This window comes from Mya arenaria, chromosome 14, assembly GCF_026914265.1.
Source record: "Mya arenaria isolate MELC-2E11 chromosome 14, ASM2691426v1".
Lineage (NCBI taxonomy): Eukaryota > Metazoa > Mollusca > Bivalvia > Myida > Myidae > Mya > Mya arenaria.
The window spans coordinates 44556990-44576644 of record NC_069135.1 but is presented as its reverse complement, the minus strand read 5'-3'; the positions used below and the strand labels follow the sequence as shown (position 1 = coordinate 44576644).

At 35.0% G+C, this 19655-nt stretch overlaps 1 protein-coding gene across 2 annotated transcripts in view; it reads left to right on the top strand.

Moving 5' to 3' along the window:
* The window catches only part of LOC128216934 (metabotropic glutamate receptor 8-like), a 92963-nt gene extending 73915 nt beyond the window's left edge, over nucleotides 1-19048 (top strand). For both annotated transcript variants that reach the window (XM_052923661.1, XM_052923662.1), the window contains exons 2-10: nucleotides 4487-4703; nucleotides 10505-10596; nucleotides 10884-11079; nucleotides 12486-12611; nucleotides 14196-14402; nucleotides 14754-14880; nucleotides 15249-15414; nucleotides 15740-16504; nucleotides 16725-19048. In XM_052923661.1, coding sequence (XP_052779621.1) covers nucleotides 4487-4703; nucleotides 10505-10596; nucleotides 10884-11079; nucleotides 12486-12611; nucleotides 14196-14402; nucleotides 14754-14880; nucleotides 15249-15414; nucleotides 15740-16504; nucleotides 16725-17138 — 2310 coding nt within the window. In that variant the 3' untranslated portion in view covers nucleotides 17139-19048. The remainder of the gene's footprint in view (nucleotides 1-4486; nucleotides 4704-10504; nucleotides 10597-10883; nucleotides 11080-12485; nucleotides 12612-14195; nucleotides 14403-14753; nucleotides 14881-15248; nucleotides 15415-15739; nucleotides 16505-16724) is intronic.
* The last annotated feature ends 607 nt before the right edge of the window (nucleotides 19049-19655 follow it).

The following is a 19655-nucleotide window of genomic DNA, read 5'->3' as shown; positions in this document are numbered from 1 at the left end:
TTTGTCGAAACTGTTTTTCTGTATTTAAGACAGCAATTTCAGACACATGTTAATGCAAGTTTACCGGGTTCCGTATTTCATTATTCCAAATTTACGACAACTGCATAACAGCCTTGTCATAGATCTATTCCCAATACAAAGTTTTTGCATTGAGAGTATTAACGCGAATCTTCTGATATTAAGGCTTCATATCTCATTATGAGGAGATATGTCGAATTAATTTTTGAGTTGACATGATAACAATGCTTAATGATATGAGATATTTTAGACGGAATTAAGGACATAGCTTATGCAATGTCACGACATTGACTTTGATGGCTGTTGTCATTTACATTCTGAGCTTGTTGTAGTCAACAAATGATTTATTCCACAGCCGAATTTTATTATTATAGAATCTTCCAATGGGAGTCATCACTCATATTCTCTTTGTCAGAATAATATACATTGAACTGTATTATTTTCTTATTGTTTTTTTTTTCAGAGGAAACAAGTTTCTAATTTACTTTTCTTTATATCCACCAGTAGCTGATGATTATAGAAAAAAGGGAATCGAAATGCAACATTTTATTTGTCTACAATTTTATGGTTGATAAGCCGGGGAAAGTGTCAATATTGCATACGAATGAGTATGTACCATGTACAGAAATATCTGTTTAATAATGAATGTTAAAGGATGAAGATTATTTGGGGAATAAAGAGGAAGTTTCTATCCGTAAATCTGTTTTTATTTGTTCATAGCCTTATTCTTAAAGACAAATTCAATAACGCATGTTCATCAACAAGTGGCGATTGTCAACACACACTGCCTTTATCCTATACATTCTCTAATACAGAGCATATATACACGTATTCATAGCAATTAACGGTATGATATGTTCATAATTCAGGTGTTTATTGTGCTTCCCAACTATCTCTGTTTTATATAGTGTGTTACTACGTTGACGATTTTGTTAAATCAGAGCGTAGCGGGGCAAATGCACACACTCGTGTGTTTTTCTTTTTTTTCCAGATATATATCAATAAGAAATTGTCTGTATGCAAAAGCAAACTAAACTAGTTAACGGTATTATCTAGTTTTAAACGATTTAACAAGTTGTTTATAGACAATTGTCGAATAGAAAGGTTGCACGGTGAAATTAAATTGATCAAAGGATCAGATGAGCTAAACATTTTTTTGCATATTTCATTGCCGCTTTGAGCTTTAATATCAAACATGTTTTCATAAGATATTGTCTAGTTTCGGCATTTCTAAAATATTCGCAGACTTAAAGGCTGAACGAATGAAGTTTTCTTGTATCCGTAACACATTGTGTAATGGATTCGATATTACAGTCAAGTACTCTTCTAGTATTTGTCCAGGATCGATTAAAAAACGCCAGCAGTATATTGTATAAAGCCAAGTAATTCTTTCGTTTGGTGAAAGCTAGTCGATATGTTCTTTGATTTGTCAACATTTATCCAATAATGACTTTGGACAATTAAATTGCTTGCATCTGCAAACTTACCAGAAGATAAACTGCAGATTACTTATCCAGTTTTATACAACTGGCCCAGATATTCAGATCAATGTTAGTCTGCAAAGAAGCTGAAAAACATACTGTTTTGATCTTAAAAGGGGAAAATAATATTTGCAAACTTTTTCTTGTCACCCATATAATATTTGTTATATTAAAACTAAAGCAAGAAGTCCCCTGACATATAGATGTTCTCAGAAATTCTGGTTTTGTATGAAATCAGTGCTAAATCATTACCTTTAATTTATTATTGTTGATGGCAAATAGAACTCTTCATTGAAGCTTAAAATAGTCATTAATAGCAGAGTGCTTTTTGAATGGTATTTAATAAAGATAAATACAAATTTTTAGTCAGAGGGTAGAACAGTAGAAATCAATTTCGTAGGTCCTTTTATGCACCCTAATTAGCTTTTTAAGGGTAAATCTGCTTCATTTCGTTATTTCGTTTTCTCGTAACAATAGAGGAAAGTCGCAATTAATTCTGTCAATTAGTTTTTTCAAATCTTCCAGACTGCAAAATAACAGCCGTTCTATCCATTTGTGGCGTAAATTTTCTCCATGCCGTTCACGTTTCCGTAATGAAGCATCGTGGTTTTTCACATTGTTATTTGAAGAGATGTTCTTGGGAAAGTGGGCTTACTGCATTTACTTTAGAAAAGCATACAATAAAGTATTGTTTTGGATTGATGTCATTATCATACGAAATTCCATTTCCGAGGTTTTTGTATTTTCGATTTATTGATTGTTAAATATGAGAATGAAGACTCTCCAAGCCTTTAAATCATTGTGTTGTTTGTATAAACAATCCCTTACAAATATCTACTGCAAATATCGTGTGGAGCAATAATCAACCCATCAATACAAATATCTTCACCTTCGCACACACATAGCAACCACACCTGACGTGTGTCATATGTTTACCCTGGCCCACAAGTACCTCACAAACCTAGCTTGAATTGTAAGAACTAACCCTCCCGTACAAATATCAACCACATCTAGCATGTGTTAAATATATGCAATCTTCAATAAAAGTATCAACCACATGGTACGTTTGGTTAATGTATTAACTTCAATAGAAATATCTATTACACACAGTTTGTGGTAAGAATAATAACTTCAATACAAATACACGTAGCTTATATTGTTTGTATTTATCCTCCCATGCAAATATCAACACACCTAGCGTGCGAAATATGGATTCTCCCATGCAATCTACCACACGTAGCGTGTTTCGTATAAAACCTCCCATACAGATATCTACGACACTTAGTGTGTGCTGTATGAACTAACCCTCTCAAATAAATATTAACAACACCTTGTGTGCGATTTATGACACTTCAATGCAATTACTTACCACACTCAGCGTGCGATTTATAAACGGTCCAATACAAATATCTACACATAGCGTGTGAACAATGTATGTACACAAATATACAAATTGGTGAAATTAAACAAATGTTTTGCACCTGCCATACCTTTATTTACCAAAGAGTGCATTAAATGTATTCAACAAATATTTGAAAATCATAGCGGACATTTAATGTATCCACTTTCACGTACCCTATCCCGCATGTGATGCAGGTATTCACCTTTCCGTACAAATGTCCACCACACCTTACGTGTATTGCGGGTATTCGGCCTTCCGTACAAATGTCTAATACACCTAACGTGTGTTGCGGGTATTCAACCTTCCGTACAAATGTCTAATACACCTAACGTGTATTGCAGGTATTCATCCTACCACACAAAAGTCGAACACACCTAACGTGTGTTGCAGGTATTCACACTTCCGTAGAAATGTCGAACACACCTAACGTGTGTTGCCGGAATTCACCCTTCCAAACAAATGTTCACCACACCTGGCGTGTGTTGCAGGCATTCACCCTTCCGAACAAATGTTCACCACACCTAACGTGTGTTGCAGGTATTCACCCTTCCGAACAAATGTTCACCACACCTAACGTGTATTGCAGGCATTCACCATTCCGTTCAAATGTCGACCACATCTAACGTATGTTGCAGGTATTCACACTTCCGTACGAATGTCCCTACACACCTAACGTGTATTGCAGGCATTCACCCTTCCGTTCAAATGTCCACCACACCTGGCGTGTGTTGCATGCATTCATCCTTCAGTACTAATGTCCCAACTCACCTAACGTGTGTTGCAGGTATTCACCATTTCGTAAAAATGTCCGCCATATCTAACGTGTGTTGCAGGTATTCACACTTCCGTACGAATGTACCAACACACCTAACATGTATTGAAGGTATTCACCCTTCCGTACAAATATCCACCATAATTAACGTGTGTTGCAGGTATTCAACCTTTCGTACATATGTCTACATCATCCAACGTATGCTGCAGGTATTCGCACTTCCGTACAAATATCAACACACCTTAAGTGTGTTATTTATGAGTATTATACCTCACATAGATGTGTCCCTTCTTTGTATATATAAACTCGATCGGTCCGTATATCACTGTATTTTGATGAAAATCCAGTTTAATGACGTCAGCGGTCCATATTACATTTTTGGCGAGGTCCGGACCGACCAAAAATATAATATGGACCGCTGACGTCATACAACTGGTAAGTGCGGCTTGCTATTTTCACAACGGCGAAAACTTTTCGCAAGTAAACATTATTAGCTTTGTTCAATAAAACACATTTAAATCGCTTTAAAAATATTAAATTGTAATGAAAAGTGTTCGGTATAATATAAAAAATATAACACACCACTTCGGGCCATATGACATTATAAGGACCGGTCAGTCAGTCCCCGAAGGTGAATGGACCTCGCCTAACGCCCCTGTCCATATACACCTTCGTTGGCCGACTGGCCGGGCCTTGTAATGTCATATGACCCTCAGTGGTGAGTTATATTTCTTAAATACATTCTGATCAAAGAAATTGTATAAGTATTGCAATTCTCACCAATCCATACGATTTTTTACCTTTGTCTTTCAGATTCCTCAAATTAGTTACGCCTCAACAAGTATCGATCTCAGTGACAAGTCTCGATTCGAATACTTCTCACGAGTTGTGCCCCCTGACTCGTTTCAAGCACGCGCTATGGTTGACATTGCCGCCCGATTCGGTTGGAACTATGTCAGTACCCTTGCCGACGACGGAAATTACGGCGAAAAAGGCGTTAGTGCATTCGAAGAGATTGCTAAGAAATTCGGTAAGACATTTTGTGCTTCGCTCTTTGAGTTGAAAAAAACAAACAAATAATTTCGTCTCTTTAAAGAACAAAAAAATATTTGTTCGTATGAAAATTATGTTTTAAGGGGACAAACCAAGCAAACAAAAGTTTATTGTATTTAATTGGTCATCGGAATATATTTGAATGAGTTTTTTTCTAAACATAAATAATGAAAAACGATTTTAAATAACAATATTCTTTAGGTAAGAAAGTCCGATCAACTAACTTGTCTGTAAAAGTTCGTTGTCTTTGAAATTTGAATTTAAAATATATTGTTTTCATTATACGTACGTTATAAATAAGTTTTTTTTTCTTTTCGTAATAAAACAACGTTCACCAACGTGCACCAACATATTTTGTACATTAGTGTATGTAAAAACACGTGTTCATAAAAGGGAATAACGGTAACATGATTTTTTGTATGGGTGACATTACTTAAAAAAGCAGACACGTAATATATGCACAAAACAATAAATATATAGAATAGAGAAGAGAGTTTTACAACTCCGCAAAGCTAGTAATAATGGTGAAACGGACGTTATGTTTAATTGAATAGTAAGAATATGTAATATGATGAATAAGATGCCCCATAAGGCAAAAAATGCTACAGTGCATACGCAGTAGTGTGTTAGCAGCACTAGATTTGCGATTATAATAGGCTTTGGGTACTGTAGTTCTCTTCTTAATAAGGGTTTGCTTGAAAAAAATGCAACGATGGAGAAGAACAAACATCTTCTGATAGAGCAATCCAAGAAGAGATGTTAGATTGAAAAAAGGAGGCCGATAGTATTTGTGAATAACATACAATATTTCGAAGGTTGATACGGTTTCAAAGATTGTACGTGTTTCTATCTCCAACTCGTGATGTATTACATGTTGAAAAATACGTCAGTGTAAGAGAGTAAAACATCTCGAATATTTCTTTTAAAGGTTTATGTTTTCGCTTATTTTTAGAGAAATAAGTTTTCCGTGACAATGTCTGCATATTCAAAGGCCAAATTAGTGTTGTGTAAAGCAATGACAGAGATTTCAGATCAATGATATATTTAAAGGATCGCATGAAGTAGATACGCTGCCAGGCCTTCTGTTTGACGGAGTGGATATATATGGTCATGCCATAAGCATTGACTAGAAAGTGAGACACAAAATTTTTTGTGTGATGTAACGTCAGCTTTTCGAACGTTACTTATAAAAACAGGCGGATATACCGGTCTTTTTGTTTTACGATGGATAAGAAGTGTCTCTGTTTTTGCCGGACTCAATGATACAAACCAACGTGTGAATCCTTTCCCTTTCAGTATCGTAAGGGTCATCTACAAAACTATTTAAGGTAGTGTTATCCGCAAAAATGACGTTTGGGTGATTAATATTCCCGAGCAATATCATTGATATATGGAAAAATTAAGGGACCTTAAATTGAGCCTAGAGGCGGTATTGTTTCGGTGTTTGACTTGGTCCCAGATTGAACAATGCACTGCTTTCTTTCACTAAGATAATCAGTTATTCACACCAAAAGAGATCCGAAAATGCCACTTTCTCGAAGCTTGAAAAGAAAACCTTCGTGCCACACACTATAAAAGGCTTTCGAGACAACTGCTTTAACTTCTTTTCCCTGATTTAATGCAAGAAAAATCGAGTGATAAATCGAAACAAGCTGCTTGACGGTAGAGTCCTTTGGAATAAAACCTGACTTGAAGGATTAGTAAGGAAATCATCATGGTGAAAGAAGTTATATTTGTGCATAATTCTTTCTAAAGCGCTCAGTGAAGATATTCGACGGTAATTACCAACTTCTTGAAGAAGAGACTGTTTTAAAATAGCGTTCATTGTGTTTGTAGTTTACCGGAGCGTGTTCCCGAAGAGGCTGCGATATTTCCAATGCAATTACCGGTAAACACAGCTATTAACGCAATCGGGCACGGTTGCCTTTTCGGTTTTAAGGATGTTTATAGAGTCTAGAACGTCTTGGCGGGATATATAAATGTCTTGTTATGAATGAGCATCAGACTCACTAGAATTTGGGAGGGATATATTTATAACCAACTTCGTGGAGAAGAGACTGTTTTAAAATAGCGTTCATTGTGTTTGTAGTTTACCGGAGCGAAGAGAGTAATTGAAGTGTTCCCGAAGAGGCTGCGATATTTCCAATGCAATAACCGGTAAACACAGCTATTAACACAATCGGGCACGGTTGCCTTTTCGGTTTTAAGGATGTTTATAGAGTCTAGAACTACTTGGCGGGATATATAAATGTCTTGTTATGAATGAGCATCAGACTCACTAGAATTTGGGAGGGATATATTTATTACATTCAGATGGAATGTGAAAATATAATTTACTAACTGGGATGAATCAATTTAACGTGTAAACGTGTCTATGATAGCTGGAATGTCAAAGTTACGTCGATCCACATACAATTAGTCCTTCATTCTGGAAAAGCTCTGCACACTGTTTAGGACTATATTAATCTACTATCAATGTCAGTAGAAACATCAGAACCGAAGGACGATAGAGAAGGTGCAAGGCATGGATCTTATGAACGTCGATCGAAATGATTTAAAGCATCGAAATCCATCAAATCAGTTCATTTCCGTAAGCGGTTTAGTCCCTTTTGTGCGTATTTGGTAGTAGCAGAACATTCCGACGCTCATTCGAAGTCTCCCTATTTCAATAGACATTTGGGTGACAGGTTGGGTGAAGTTTAACATGTTTATGATTTCAAGTAAGTGTTTATTAATTGCCAGCATAGCTTGCCATGACATTGATTTATTATAACCGAAATATCTGAATAAGAATTATGATACTCAAGTATTCGAGTTGCTTATACATCATTAAAAGTCTTTACATTTGGCACTTACACATGCTATTCAGCTTAACACTGTTTTACAAGAGTGAAACTCAAAACATGTGGTTGAGCCTATAAAGTTAATCAACACTAGTATAAGCTATACATCACTGACTTCATTCACTGTATTAGTCACCTTTCATCATCACGAATTCCGATCAGCTACATAGTTCTTAGATCAAATTAAGACCAATATTGAATACAATTCAAGATCGGTTTCGTCTTTTTAGAATGGCGGACGTGTTATTTCTACCTTGATTTTGACATGCATTAGGAAAACAATGTTCAAGTCGTGATTAGTTATGTCTCAAATCGTTAATAAGCTTAATGTTATACGAATAACTGTCATACCACTGGCGTCAAGTGTCTTAATTGTTTCTACTTATCTTATCCTAATATCTTAATATTAATCCCTAAGCATGTCGAAGCATGTCGCCTTAACAAGTGCCTGGAGAAATGTCGGCAAAAGGTTGCTGAAATTTGGTAAATTTACATGCCGTTCGAATCTTGTAGATGTCGTTCCGAGACAGTCTGATTTACACGGGGACTATAAGAACTATGATTTCCGATCTAAAATCAATTGAATTTGTGTTTCGGGGAAACTTGTCCATAGCTGATGTATTGAATAACTGAATTTACAAATCACGGCGTTTAAATGATCGTTAATGCATTTTTGTCTTTTAATTAGCGATGTATATGTTTTAGCCCATCCACCGCAAATGTCTATGACATCCACCGGATAAACAAGTTGTAAGTTGTAACTCGTATTCTGAAAGTTATAGACATGGTACTTTATGTAGAACATGTTACTAGAATGGAATGTTCAAAATGAATGAAACTAAAAATAAGAACACGTGAAGTAAATGTTCAAATTGTCATAAGGCAAGGCTCGGTTATGATGTTTTGATGCGTATGTGGTCTGTTTGTGGTATATCTTGTATATGTGGTGTTTATACCTTTGTGTCTCTTGTTCATTATCGCTTGGGTCATTTTCTACTTAATAAGTTTTGGGACACTGGGATTGTCCCTTCGTTTTTCATTGTTTTATCAATTAATTTATGGATAACTTTGTATCAAGTACTACGTACCAGGGGCCGATGTGAAATATCATGTAACACGAGCGTTAATAACTTTTTTTTATTACATGGAACATCTGAAATAACCACAATTATTACATTAAAGAATCAACTTGACAAGCACTGCTCTGTCGTAGTTCGTCAATCGTTACTTATATTATTTGCGACGGGGCATTTCTCGTCGTTATTGATAATAAATTCGGTTACAGAATAACTTGGATGAACTATTACATGCAATCCAGAACAATACTGTCAATTCTTTGATGCCGTGTCTGGGATGCTAAAGAAATGTTCCGGCGAATTGGCGATGAATCATAATGGTGTTATTTTTGTCCTGATAAAGTATCATATCAATAGTATACAAATATTTCGAAACGATATTTCTTTCATCTAGCCCGTCTTTACGAAATGTCTTCCAATGAACACAATACAGGTACACCAATAGCGTCCGTCATTACATATTACACATAGAAATATATAATTTATGTTGGATTGTATGTTTTTTACAGAAAGAGCCGCCATAAGTAAAGTAAATGTACGTTTCTTCGTACATGTGAAAAATACATTTATTTTAGCCTGTGATCCTAATATTTATGACCGTTTTGTGCAGAGGGTGAAGTGTTGAATGTCTGTTCTGGAGAGGTGTACAAATGAGCTTGTCAGTTCACTGAGCCATTCACGAAAATGTTAAATAAGGTGCTTGGTTACCCCGTCTAATCATAATCATTTGAAAATATATGCTTATTAATTACTAAAATGTGAAATATATCATTGATTGACTTATAATAGCATTTTTCTGAAAGCCAAACAATAGTGTGTATACTGCTTTTTTGGAGTATATGTTTAAAAATATTTTCTTTGGACGTAAACTCGTTCAATCTATGCAGAATGAAATAGGGCACTAGGTATCAGAAATTAGCAGTCTTGTATTATACCTCAAGTGCTGTTTAACAAGATGGATGTAAGCTTCTTGTCCCTGTTTACCTCAAGTGCCTTTGACCAAGATGGGGGTAAGCTTCTCGTCCCTGTATACCTCAAGTGCGTTTGAACAAAATGGAGGTAAGCTTCTTGTCTCTGTATAACTCAAGTGCGTTTGGACAAGATGGAGGTAAGCTTCGACCCTGTATACCTCAAGTGCCTTTGGACAATATGGAGGTAAGCTTCTTGTCCCTCTATGACTCAAGTACATTTGAACAAGATGGGGGTAAGCTTCTTGTCCCTGTATTCCTCAAGTGCGTTTGAACAAAATGGAGATAAGCTTACTGCCCCTGTATACCTCAATTGCGTTTGAACAAGATGGAGGCAAGCTTATTGTCCCTTTACACCTCAAGTGCGTTTGAACAAAATGGAGGTAAGCTTCTTGTCTCTGTATAACTCAAGTGCGTTTGGACAAGATGGGGGTAAGCTTCTTGACCCTGTATACCTCAAGTGCCTTTGGACAAGATGGAGCTAAGCTTCTTGTCCCTCTATAACTCAAGTACATTTGAACAAGATGGGGGTAAGCTACTCGTCCCTGTATATCGCAAGTGCGTTTGAACAAGATGGAGGTAAGCTTATTGTCCCTGTATACTTCAAGTGCCTTTGAACAAGATGGAGGTAAGCTTCTTGTCCCTGTATAACACAAGTGCGTTTGAATAAGATTGTCCCTCTTTATCTCCATTGCTATTAAAGGATGTGGAAGTAAGATTTTTCTTGACCCTGTATATCCCAAGTGCATTAGATTTAACATGGTGGATGTAATTCTTTTTGATCCTGTGTACCCCAAGTGCCTGTTAACAAGGTGGGTGTAAACTTCGTGTCCATGACATTTCCATTGCGTCATGACTATACTGAAAATGAACGCTTTGATCTCACTTCAGGCATCTGTGTGGCCCAATCGTTGAAGATATCACGGATGGCGACGGACGAAGAATTCGACAAAATTGTGGACGATCTCATCTCTATTCATAAGGTTATTCAGATAAGTCGAACCCGTGGGACCACATGCAAATCTGTTTATTATAAGAAGTTTTAAATTTATTAGGATAGTCAGTTTGATAATGTGGAATTTTTCCAAACGGAGTGTATTCCTAAGCATTTGGTGAATAATTTATAACACAATAAATTCATTTAGCTGCATATATACAAAAAACCCAACAGGTTAATGTATATATATGTATATATTTCATAAAATGCTGCCATGTCTTATACATTTCATGATCTAATATGTATTATGATGTTTCTGTTTAAATTTAATAGGCAAAAGCTGTGGTAATGTTTGTCAACGAAGACAACTGTCGTAAACTGCTTTTGACGTTACGACGTCGTAACAGAACGATGGAGTTGACGTTTTTGGCGTCAGACAGCTGGGGTGCCAAGATACATCCTGTGTATGGACAGGAAATTTTCGCAGAAGGGACGCTTAGTCTGCTTCCGAAGCGTCGGGTTATTGCAGGTGAATACGATTTGTTTATATCTTAATAATGTATTGCTGTTTTCAAATAGTTTTCATTGTGTTGATGTAGTGTGTTCCGAGCATATAGCGTTAATTATGTGTTGTCTAGTCATTGATAGTTTATTCATGGTTTTTCGAAAACCATTTTCACGTAGGTTTTAATCAAAGTTGACGATGTTGTGTATGAAGTGTTTATACGTTTGTGTCTCTAGTCCATTGACGTTTTGGTTCTGTCCTTGTGCCTCTAAACAGGTTTAATTTAAGTGTCGACTACAGGGCGTGTCCATATAGATTTTATTGTATTATTGAAAGCAACTGACACTTTCGACCATGTGCCCATTCTTATTACTTATTTATGTAAAATTCACGATTGCAAAAATGTTTGCCGTTTAATAAATTATATCACCGCTATTAAAAATCGTAAAGTAAATTAACTAGATATTGGCGACGGTGATTTATACGCGTGCCTTGGAAAAAAGCTATTCCCATAAAAATTATGCCCACGTTATTTCTGGAATTCGCCCGACAATAATGAATATTTCTTATTTATGATGATGTTTGTCTAAAGCAAAATAAATCACTGCAAATTTGCGACGTACAAACGGATGGCTTTGTTGCAAAAACCACCTTCGCGAAAAAAGTAAGTAACATACAAGGATTTATTAAAGAAGAAATGTCATTCGGTAGTAAAACCACTATAAAGAGCTGTCCTTTATGAAAGTGCGTCGGTTAGTTTGTCATAAAAACAGCAGGACACGTTTCAGAATGGTTATTTTAATACACCCACATAAATTTCCATGCATTACATTTGTGTTTGTTGCACTCTCACAGGATAATCATAATCCCATGTGGTTTTCGTCTAAACGTTAATTTTGAAGCTTTGTTATTTTCCAGTCCAGTAATGATATATTTGTAGGTTTTCATCAGTTCAATCACTTTTGCGCTGAAAAGAACCTACAAAGCAAACTTATCCTAACTATTTCGTGAAAAATATCAACATACACAATCTCAGACATGAACATGTGACCGTATTCATATCATTGTTCTTCCAAACAATGTCAAGACGATCCTTAACATAAACTTGATTTTCTAACATTCCATGATTAGGCGTTAATATTAGTTGATTGAGGACAATCGTATCACTCCAACTATTATAAGAGAAAATACTAGTGGTGTTATGTAAGTGCCTATTTCCAATATGAACTCCGGTAGACAAACCATCTTAAGAGTATACTGCATGCAATGTGTAACACCCCCTACACACACATTGAAAGCCCATACTTTCTTTATTTTACATTTACCTTAAGAATTTGTTTCTGTAGTACATTGGAGCAAATATTCACACCATCACAAAATGTGCATAATTCTTTATATATCTTTAAAATATCCGATCACCTCTTTTTCAGATTTCGACGAGTACTTTTTGGGTCTTACGTTGCCTCATGCCCAGATTGATCCATGGTTCAGTGAATATTGGGAGTCTATCTTCGACTGCACCATGCAAGACAAGCCGAACAGAACACGCTGCTCTGGTAGGTAGACCAACGCATAAAAGTGCGTTAGTGTTCGAAATTATATTTAGTCAAATGGGATGACTGTATTTTTTAAATATGCGGTAGAAATTATGTTGGTGAATCAACAGTGAGCCGTTATTGATATGAATCAGGTGGACAGAGCCTTGGTCAGATGACAAAATATAATATCGAACACTAAGTTGGTTAAATGATTATGAGTGTGTATTCACTAAAATAATGTAAACAACTGCGTTGCTTTGAACCCCACCAAAATATACATCATATGAAGACAGGTAAGCCTGTAAGATTGTCATATGCACTCAATAATGATAGGTGTCGTATTTTGCAATAATTTTAAACTATTTGTCAACGCCAACCAGAGAAATGCCATGTTCCTTAACAACTATTCATTATAACCTTTACAATAACCGTAGTTTGAAATAGCGTGATTTTTGTCACCTGCCTTAAAAGGCGTGTGCACTGATAGTGTTAATTTGCAAATTTTCATAAAAAAGCAGTATTATATGATGAAAGAGTCAAGAAATATCTAGGTAAGCATTTCTTCATAAAGATGCAATGATGTGTTAGTGCATGTAAGATATCAACATCGTTGTTTTTTTTCGTTGAATTTAAATTGGTTCACCATTATATCATTTTTCCATAAATTACATTTTGAATGACACCATAATGACGTTACTATTAATATATGATGTATTAAAGGGAAGTAATATATTTTTACTATGATTATATAGCATTTTGTTTTGTTTCTCAAATAGTATAGTGTATTAATAGAATTTCTCTCCGAGAAAACTTATATATAACTTAAAAATATTAAATCTTTTCAAGTAGCGGTTTTTGTATTAATGACGGATAGTTTACGCTAATATGAAATACATGTCAAGTTTTATCGGATTCGTACACCCGTGTCTTCAAACTTTGTTTTTGGGTTTTTAAGTTATCATTAAAGTGTTTTCTATGTATTTTTCGAATAGGATGGTTTACAAAAGCTCAATTATTTGCTACCGCAGCTTCGATGTAGGAAATATATGCTTTACATAAGCCTTAACAAATACAAATAAAAATAGTAACCACACTCTATGAGTTAAAATGTTTTACCATATTTTAGGTTTTTTGGAACTATTGTTAATTTATTTCGGAGTGACTACATCCTTTTCGAGCGTTTGAGTAGTGTACAGCATTCAGAGTTTGTGGTCACTTATTAAAAATATCAATAATATATAATAAATTGAATATAAGAGAGGTGTTCATATGATATCTAAAAACATTATTTAGATGCGAATGTACGCTGTTTTCATCAACTGCATAATTATCATTTTTATAAAAATTATAATTGCTTTTATACAAAAAAACACAACGCAAAACGATTGTGTTATTTGCATTACATAATAAGGCTTTTAGTTTTATAGCACTTCTTTAAATACAAACGTTGAGTTATTTTTTGTTTTTGCAAATTTGCAAAGCCAAAAATGAGTCTTTGTGAACCTATCCCTATATGACCAAAGACTTTATAAAAACTAGAAAGGAATTGATAAAACACAAGCAGTTGTGACATTGTAACCGTATAAATTTATTTGATATCAGGTACAGAGGACATATCAGCTTTCAACAAGGCCCACTACGAGCAGGAAGGCCTGGTTCAGTTTGTGATAGACTCGGTCTATGCCCTCGCCCATGCCGTGCACAGCCTTCTAACGGACTCATGTCCGCTAGGTCCTCGGGAATGCCTCGAGGCTGGCTATATAACGGGAGAGGAAGTGCTGAATTATATCCGCAATGTCTCTTTCGTTGGTAAATTATTTTTATCTGTGTAATAAGAATCAATTACTCTTTAAGCCTTTATATCAGTTAAGACCTCCATATGTTTGAAAAAGTAAGTTTGTCTCTATTTTTATTGATGAAGATTGTCAATAACTTACAGAAGATATATATTTATCTTGTTCTTTTTATAAATATCCATTTCATGTTCTTCTCTACAGTACAAACGTTTTAGTTTTGTAACGTGGAAAACTTGCTGGTTTTAATATAATGGAAGAAAATTATATCTATTTTTACAAAGATTATTTCAATAAGCTCAAAACTCAGATTTTGAGTTTTTGGTTTCTTATTGTAGTATAGTCAATTGTTTACGTTTTACCCTAGGTATCGGAGGAGATGAGGTGAAGTTTGATTCAAAAGGAGACGGGCTGGGCAAGTATGACATTTTCCAATACCAGCATCTCACGGGAGACAGATACGACTATGTCCGAGTGGGCGAGTGGATTGATAGGTATGGAGTATCTCTCCCTCGAAAGCACACTCGCGTTCATATTGTCTGGTAAAATTATCTTTCCCGAAAAACAAGAACAAACTACATCCAATGTATGGAAAACGTTTGAATTAACCAGTGCAAAAATACCACAGTTAACGGTCCATGAGCACGGGCTTATGCATTGTTTAATTTGAAACAATCATTAAGATATATTAAAGTATAGAAATCTAGACAACCAGGGTAATACACAATTAATTATCTAGTTTTGCTTTTATTTTACTACCATTTAAAATTATTCTGCAAAAACAGCCTTATTTATTTTTAAATAGTAAGGAAATGTTGTTTACAGATTTTTTCAAAGTCTACTCAACAATTTTTAATTTCAGATTGGTGATATTCAACGACACACTACTTTTCCGAAACCGCACTACCAACGTTCCGAGGTCTGTTTGTTCGGAAGAATGCCCGTTTGGATACATCAAGAATAACACTGTGGAGAGCGACACGTGTTGCTGGGTCTGCATACGATGCCGGGAAAATCAGATGTTAAAGGTAGCCCTTATACTTCAAAAACACGATGTGTAACTATTCGAACACAAGAGTTTAACCTCCTTTGGATATGTTCAACCTCATCATTAATATATAGACTTTACATGGTCTTCTTTATAACGGTTGTGGTTTTTGAGCAATGGTTTTATTTTACGTTGTACAGGCATCAGAGTAATATTTAAATTTTAAGCTACATAGCTAGACTGAGACTTACTCATAACTGTATTTGTCAGGCCATGATCATGATCAATTGATTGGATATGAATGTGCATATAATGCTAGGTTTCACATAACGCTCATGTAACATTTTTGTTTTATGATCTTTCAGAATGAGTACACTTGTCAGGATTGCCCAGATGACTACACACCGAATAGAAATTTGACCTTATGTATTCCCCTTCCTGTCATGCATCTCAACTGGGACTCTCTCTGGGTCCTACTTCCGGTTTCTGTTTCATCATTGGGAATGTTGGCGGCTGGTTACGTTATATACGTGTTTATCAAGTTTAATCGCACTCCTTTAATAATGGCTTCGGGCCGTGAACTTTGTTATGTTCTTTTGTGTGGGATTTTCATGTCATACGGAACAACATTTATACTTCTTGCACAACCGACTGTTATCTTATGTACAGTAAAAAGATTCATGCTTGGCATATCTCTTTGTCTCATCTACGCATCGGTGCTCGTCAAAACAAATCGAATATACAGGATATTTAACCGCGGAGTGAAGGCGATGGTCAAGAAACCAAGTTACACGAGTCCGCGGTCTCAAATCTGTATCTGTTTAAGCCTTGTATCCGTGCAAATAGTTGGAGGATTAACATGGATTGGTTTCGAGAAGCCAGAAACACTATACGTGAAGCACTACACGGACTTCCTCGTGCTAACTTGCAAGGCGAGCCAGATAGCAATCCTTCTATCGCTCGTATATAACATGCTTCTTATTATTCTGTGTACGGTGTTTGGATTCAAAACGAGAAAGATCCCCCAAAACTTTAATGAGGCCAAGTATATAGCATTCACCATGTACAGCACGTGTATCGTGTGGTTAGCATTCATTCCAATATACTTTGGTGCCAATCATGACTTTAAGGTAACGACATCATTCAATAATACTCTTTTACACATTAGATGCATGCTTTTCACACAGGCGCGAGAAATGTTAGTTTCAATAAGAATAGTTCTAAACAACGATTGTAGCTTACGAAAAAATAAATGCTTTTTTTTAAATTCGTCAAAATCGTCGATTTATTTTGTTTTAAATTATTGATCCATTTTACATCACATTAACTGTAGATTTGTTTACTTTTCAGATCGAAGTGACTTCATTGTGTATGTGTGTTAGTATAAGTGCTACTGTCGCGCTTGTGTGTTTATTTGGACCAAAGGTTTACATTGTGATTTTTCAACCACACAAGAACGTTCGACAAGGCGCAACGCCAGGTTTACAGGCAGCCGGGCGAAGTTTTGCCAAACCTTTCATACCGAGCGTTAACAGTCCAGGAGCGTTGTGCAACGCCTCGTCTTATGCCTCTTACGAGACCCACAACGGGCATGTGAAGGACGCTCAAAAAATCACGACATCGGCACTTACTACAACTATGACAATTGAGACTGTAAATGATGTATTTTCAGACAGCTTAGAAGAAGATGATGATGACTTTTGTGACGAACCGTTCATTCCAAAACCAACCGTGGATAAAGCCACTTCAACTTCAGAACAATAGCACTCAATGAAAACTGTCATATATTGTATAATAATAATCTAATCTAACCCACCCCGATAACTAATTGTGAACTATAGCAATTTTAATGTTTTAAGACTACATGATTCGTGATAAACATATTTCAACATGAGTACCGACTTCCCCATGAGCACATTCGGTTGATTAATAATTGGCGCATAACACATATTAGCAAAAGGTAAAAAACAAAGATCTCCACTATAACCACATTGTCAAATTGATAAAAAAGCTTTGCATATATCAGCCCCTTACAATATTGAAACAATAATTCCATGCAGAAATAGTTTGATGCTGTGGCAATAGCAATATCATTTAAGATTCATATTGGAGAAATGATCATGAGATTACTTCATGATGGCAAAAAAAAATCTTATCCGTTGAAAAAAGAGATCGAGCCACTTTTTCCGCTTTTCGACTCAATAGAAAAAATATTCTTCACTAAAATTTATTGTATAAATTCAAAATAATTAAGTAATAATAGCATTGTCATAAGGAGCATTCCCCCTTAAAGCTTTAAACAAAACCGTTCCACTGAAACTAATTATCTGTATCGGACATCGGATATAATCATAAGGTGACCCCTTTTTCATGAATGTCAAACCAGACTTGCCAACAAAATATGGCCGTCAGAGGCAGAACCTACTTTCTTTCAATGAATTTAAAGGACACTTCGATGGAACCGATAGTCAAAATTGAAAGTAATTTGAAAGAAATTATCGTAATCAAAAGTGCTAACACCAACCAAATTTGTCAAAAACATGGCTGCAAAGATAACCTCTAGCATGACCTTTCAAATGTATTTTGAATATTTGTTACTATGAGGCATTGGAATTTGTAGAAAGTGTATAGTTTTATTGTTTTGTGAAGAGTTTTGCAAACAAATTTCATTTTTTTCCCTTGATGACATTGGTTATGACATTTTGACCTACTTACTTTGTTTCGAAGCAGTGGAACTGCCGTTTGATCGTGAGCTTAAGACCTGCTTCAGAATCTTTTGTAATACGTAGTATTTTTAGCATGTGTACAATTTTGTAAAAAAAACAAACAAGTACAAAACAATATCCTTTAAACTCATTGTCTTATTTATGATTCTCAAGTATTGAAATTTAGACACTTTTAAAATATTTCCAACTATGTCCATGACTTTGAGCTTAACATTTTTACAAACATATTATATTCTGAAGCTACCGCAATAAACAGCAATTGAAGTTCTTAGGGTGTCAATTGGTAAAAAATTCATATAGCGCACTTTAGAAAATTTCATAATAATAAAGAAGCGATTAAGGGTAATGTTCAGATTAACAATATTGCCTTGCTCACGAATTATATGACGCATTTGTAAATGTTTTCTATCATTGTCTTTTTAAATTTGTATAAACAAACACATTATATATACAATTTTCCAATAATATTATGTGTAATAGTTTGACAACATCTCCTTTAAAATGTTACTAATTAACAAGAAATTGAGCATTTTATATCCCAAAATTATGTTTCTTATTGATAAAAAATCCGTCGCCTGCAGTTGTTTTACATTTATTTTGTACATTTATGTTGTGTTGAACAGCTTACAAGTTATGTTTATATTTAAATAATAATTTCATCGTCGTTCTTGGTCAGTTTTGATTTCACTGATAAAAAGATATTTTTTAAAAAGCAAACGCTGTCTTATTCGTAAGGATAAATGATGTTAACGCCCTGTTTATACACTAGTGAAACTTTATGTACATAGACATAGCATTTCTTTTTTCACATTGTCATATGTATTTGTAAAAAGGTGATGTACACACATACTTCGGACCAATCGTCTAGCTGTATATTATGTATTGTGTGTAAATATACATGTGCCCTTTTGTGATGTAGATCATAAATGCTCATATTATGTATCTGAAAAGCCAAAACTCTCTTTTATGTATATAAATGTACATATTCAAATAAATATTTTGACATTCAAAATTTATCAATCACTTTTTACAAAAATGAACATGAAATTTGAATAATTAAAACGAAATAAGAAGACTTCTTATTTTTATTTGTTCTTGGATTCTTGTTAAGGCCTTTTGGAACAAAGAGGTTGTTATTTTAGTATACAACAACATCGCCTTGAATAATGAAACCGTACCCAGTATAAATTAATTTAATTAACAGTTGAGTACGTAGTTAAGCGTAATATGATTTTTACTATGGTAATAACATTTAAATAGTTAACTGCCTGTTTATGTTAGACGTAGTTTCTTCCATGTACCGTAAACATGATTATGCCAATGATGGTTGTCGACATTTTATGACAATATATGTTTTGTAAAGGTCAAACTCGACGGAAGTGGATTTTTGTCTATTTAAACAAATGTTTATAACCTTAGGCACATATAGCAGGAGATTAGACATATGTTGAACAAATATTTAATAAAAATACGGAACGGAAGCAATGACATGGTACGTCATAATGCCATATAATTTCTTTATACAGCACAGCTGTGCATGTTTTTATGTTGACTA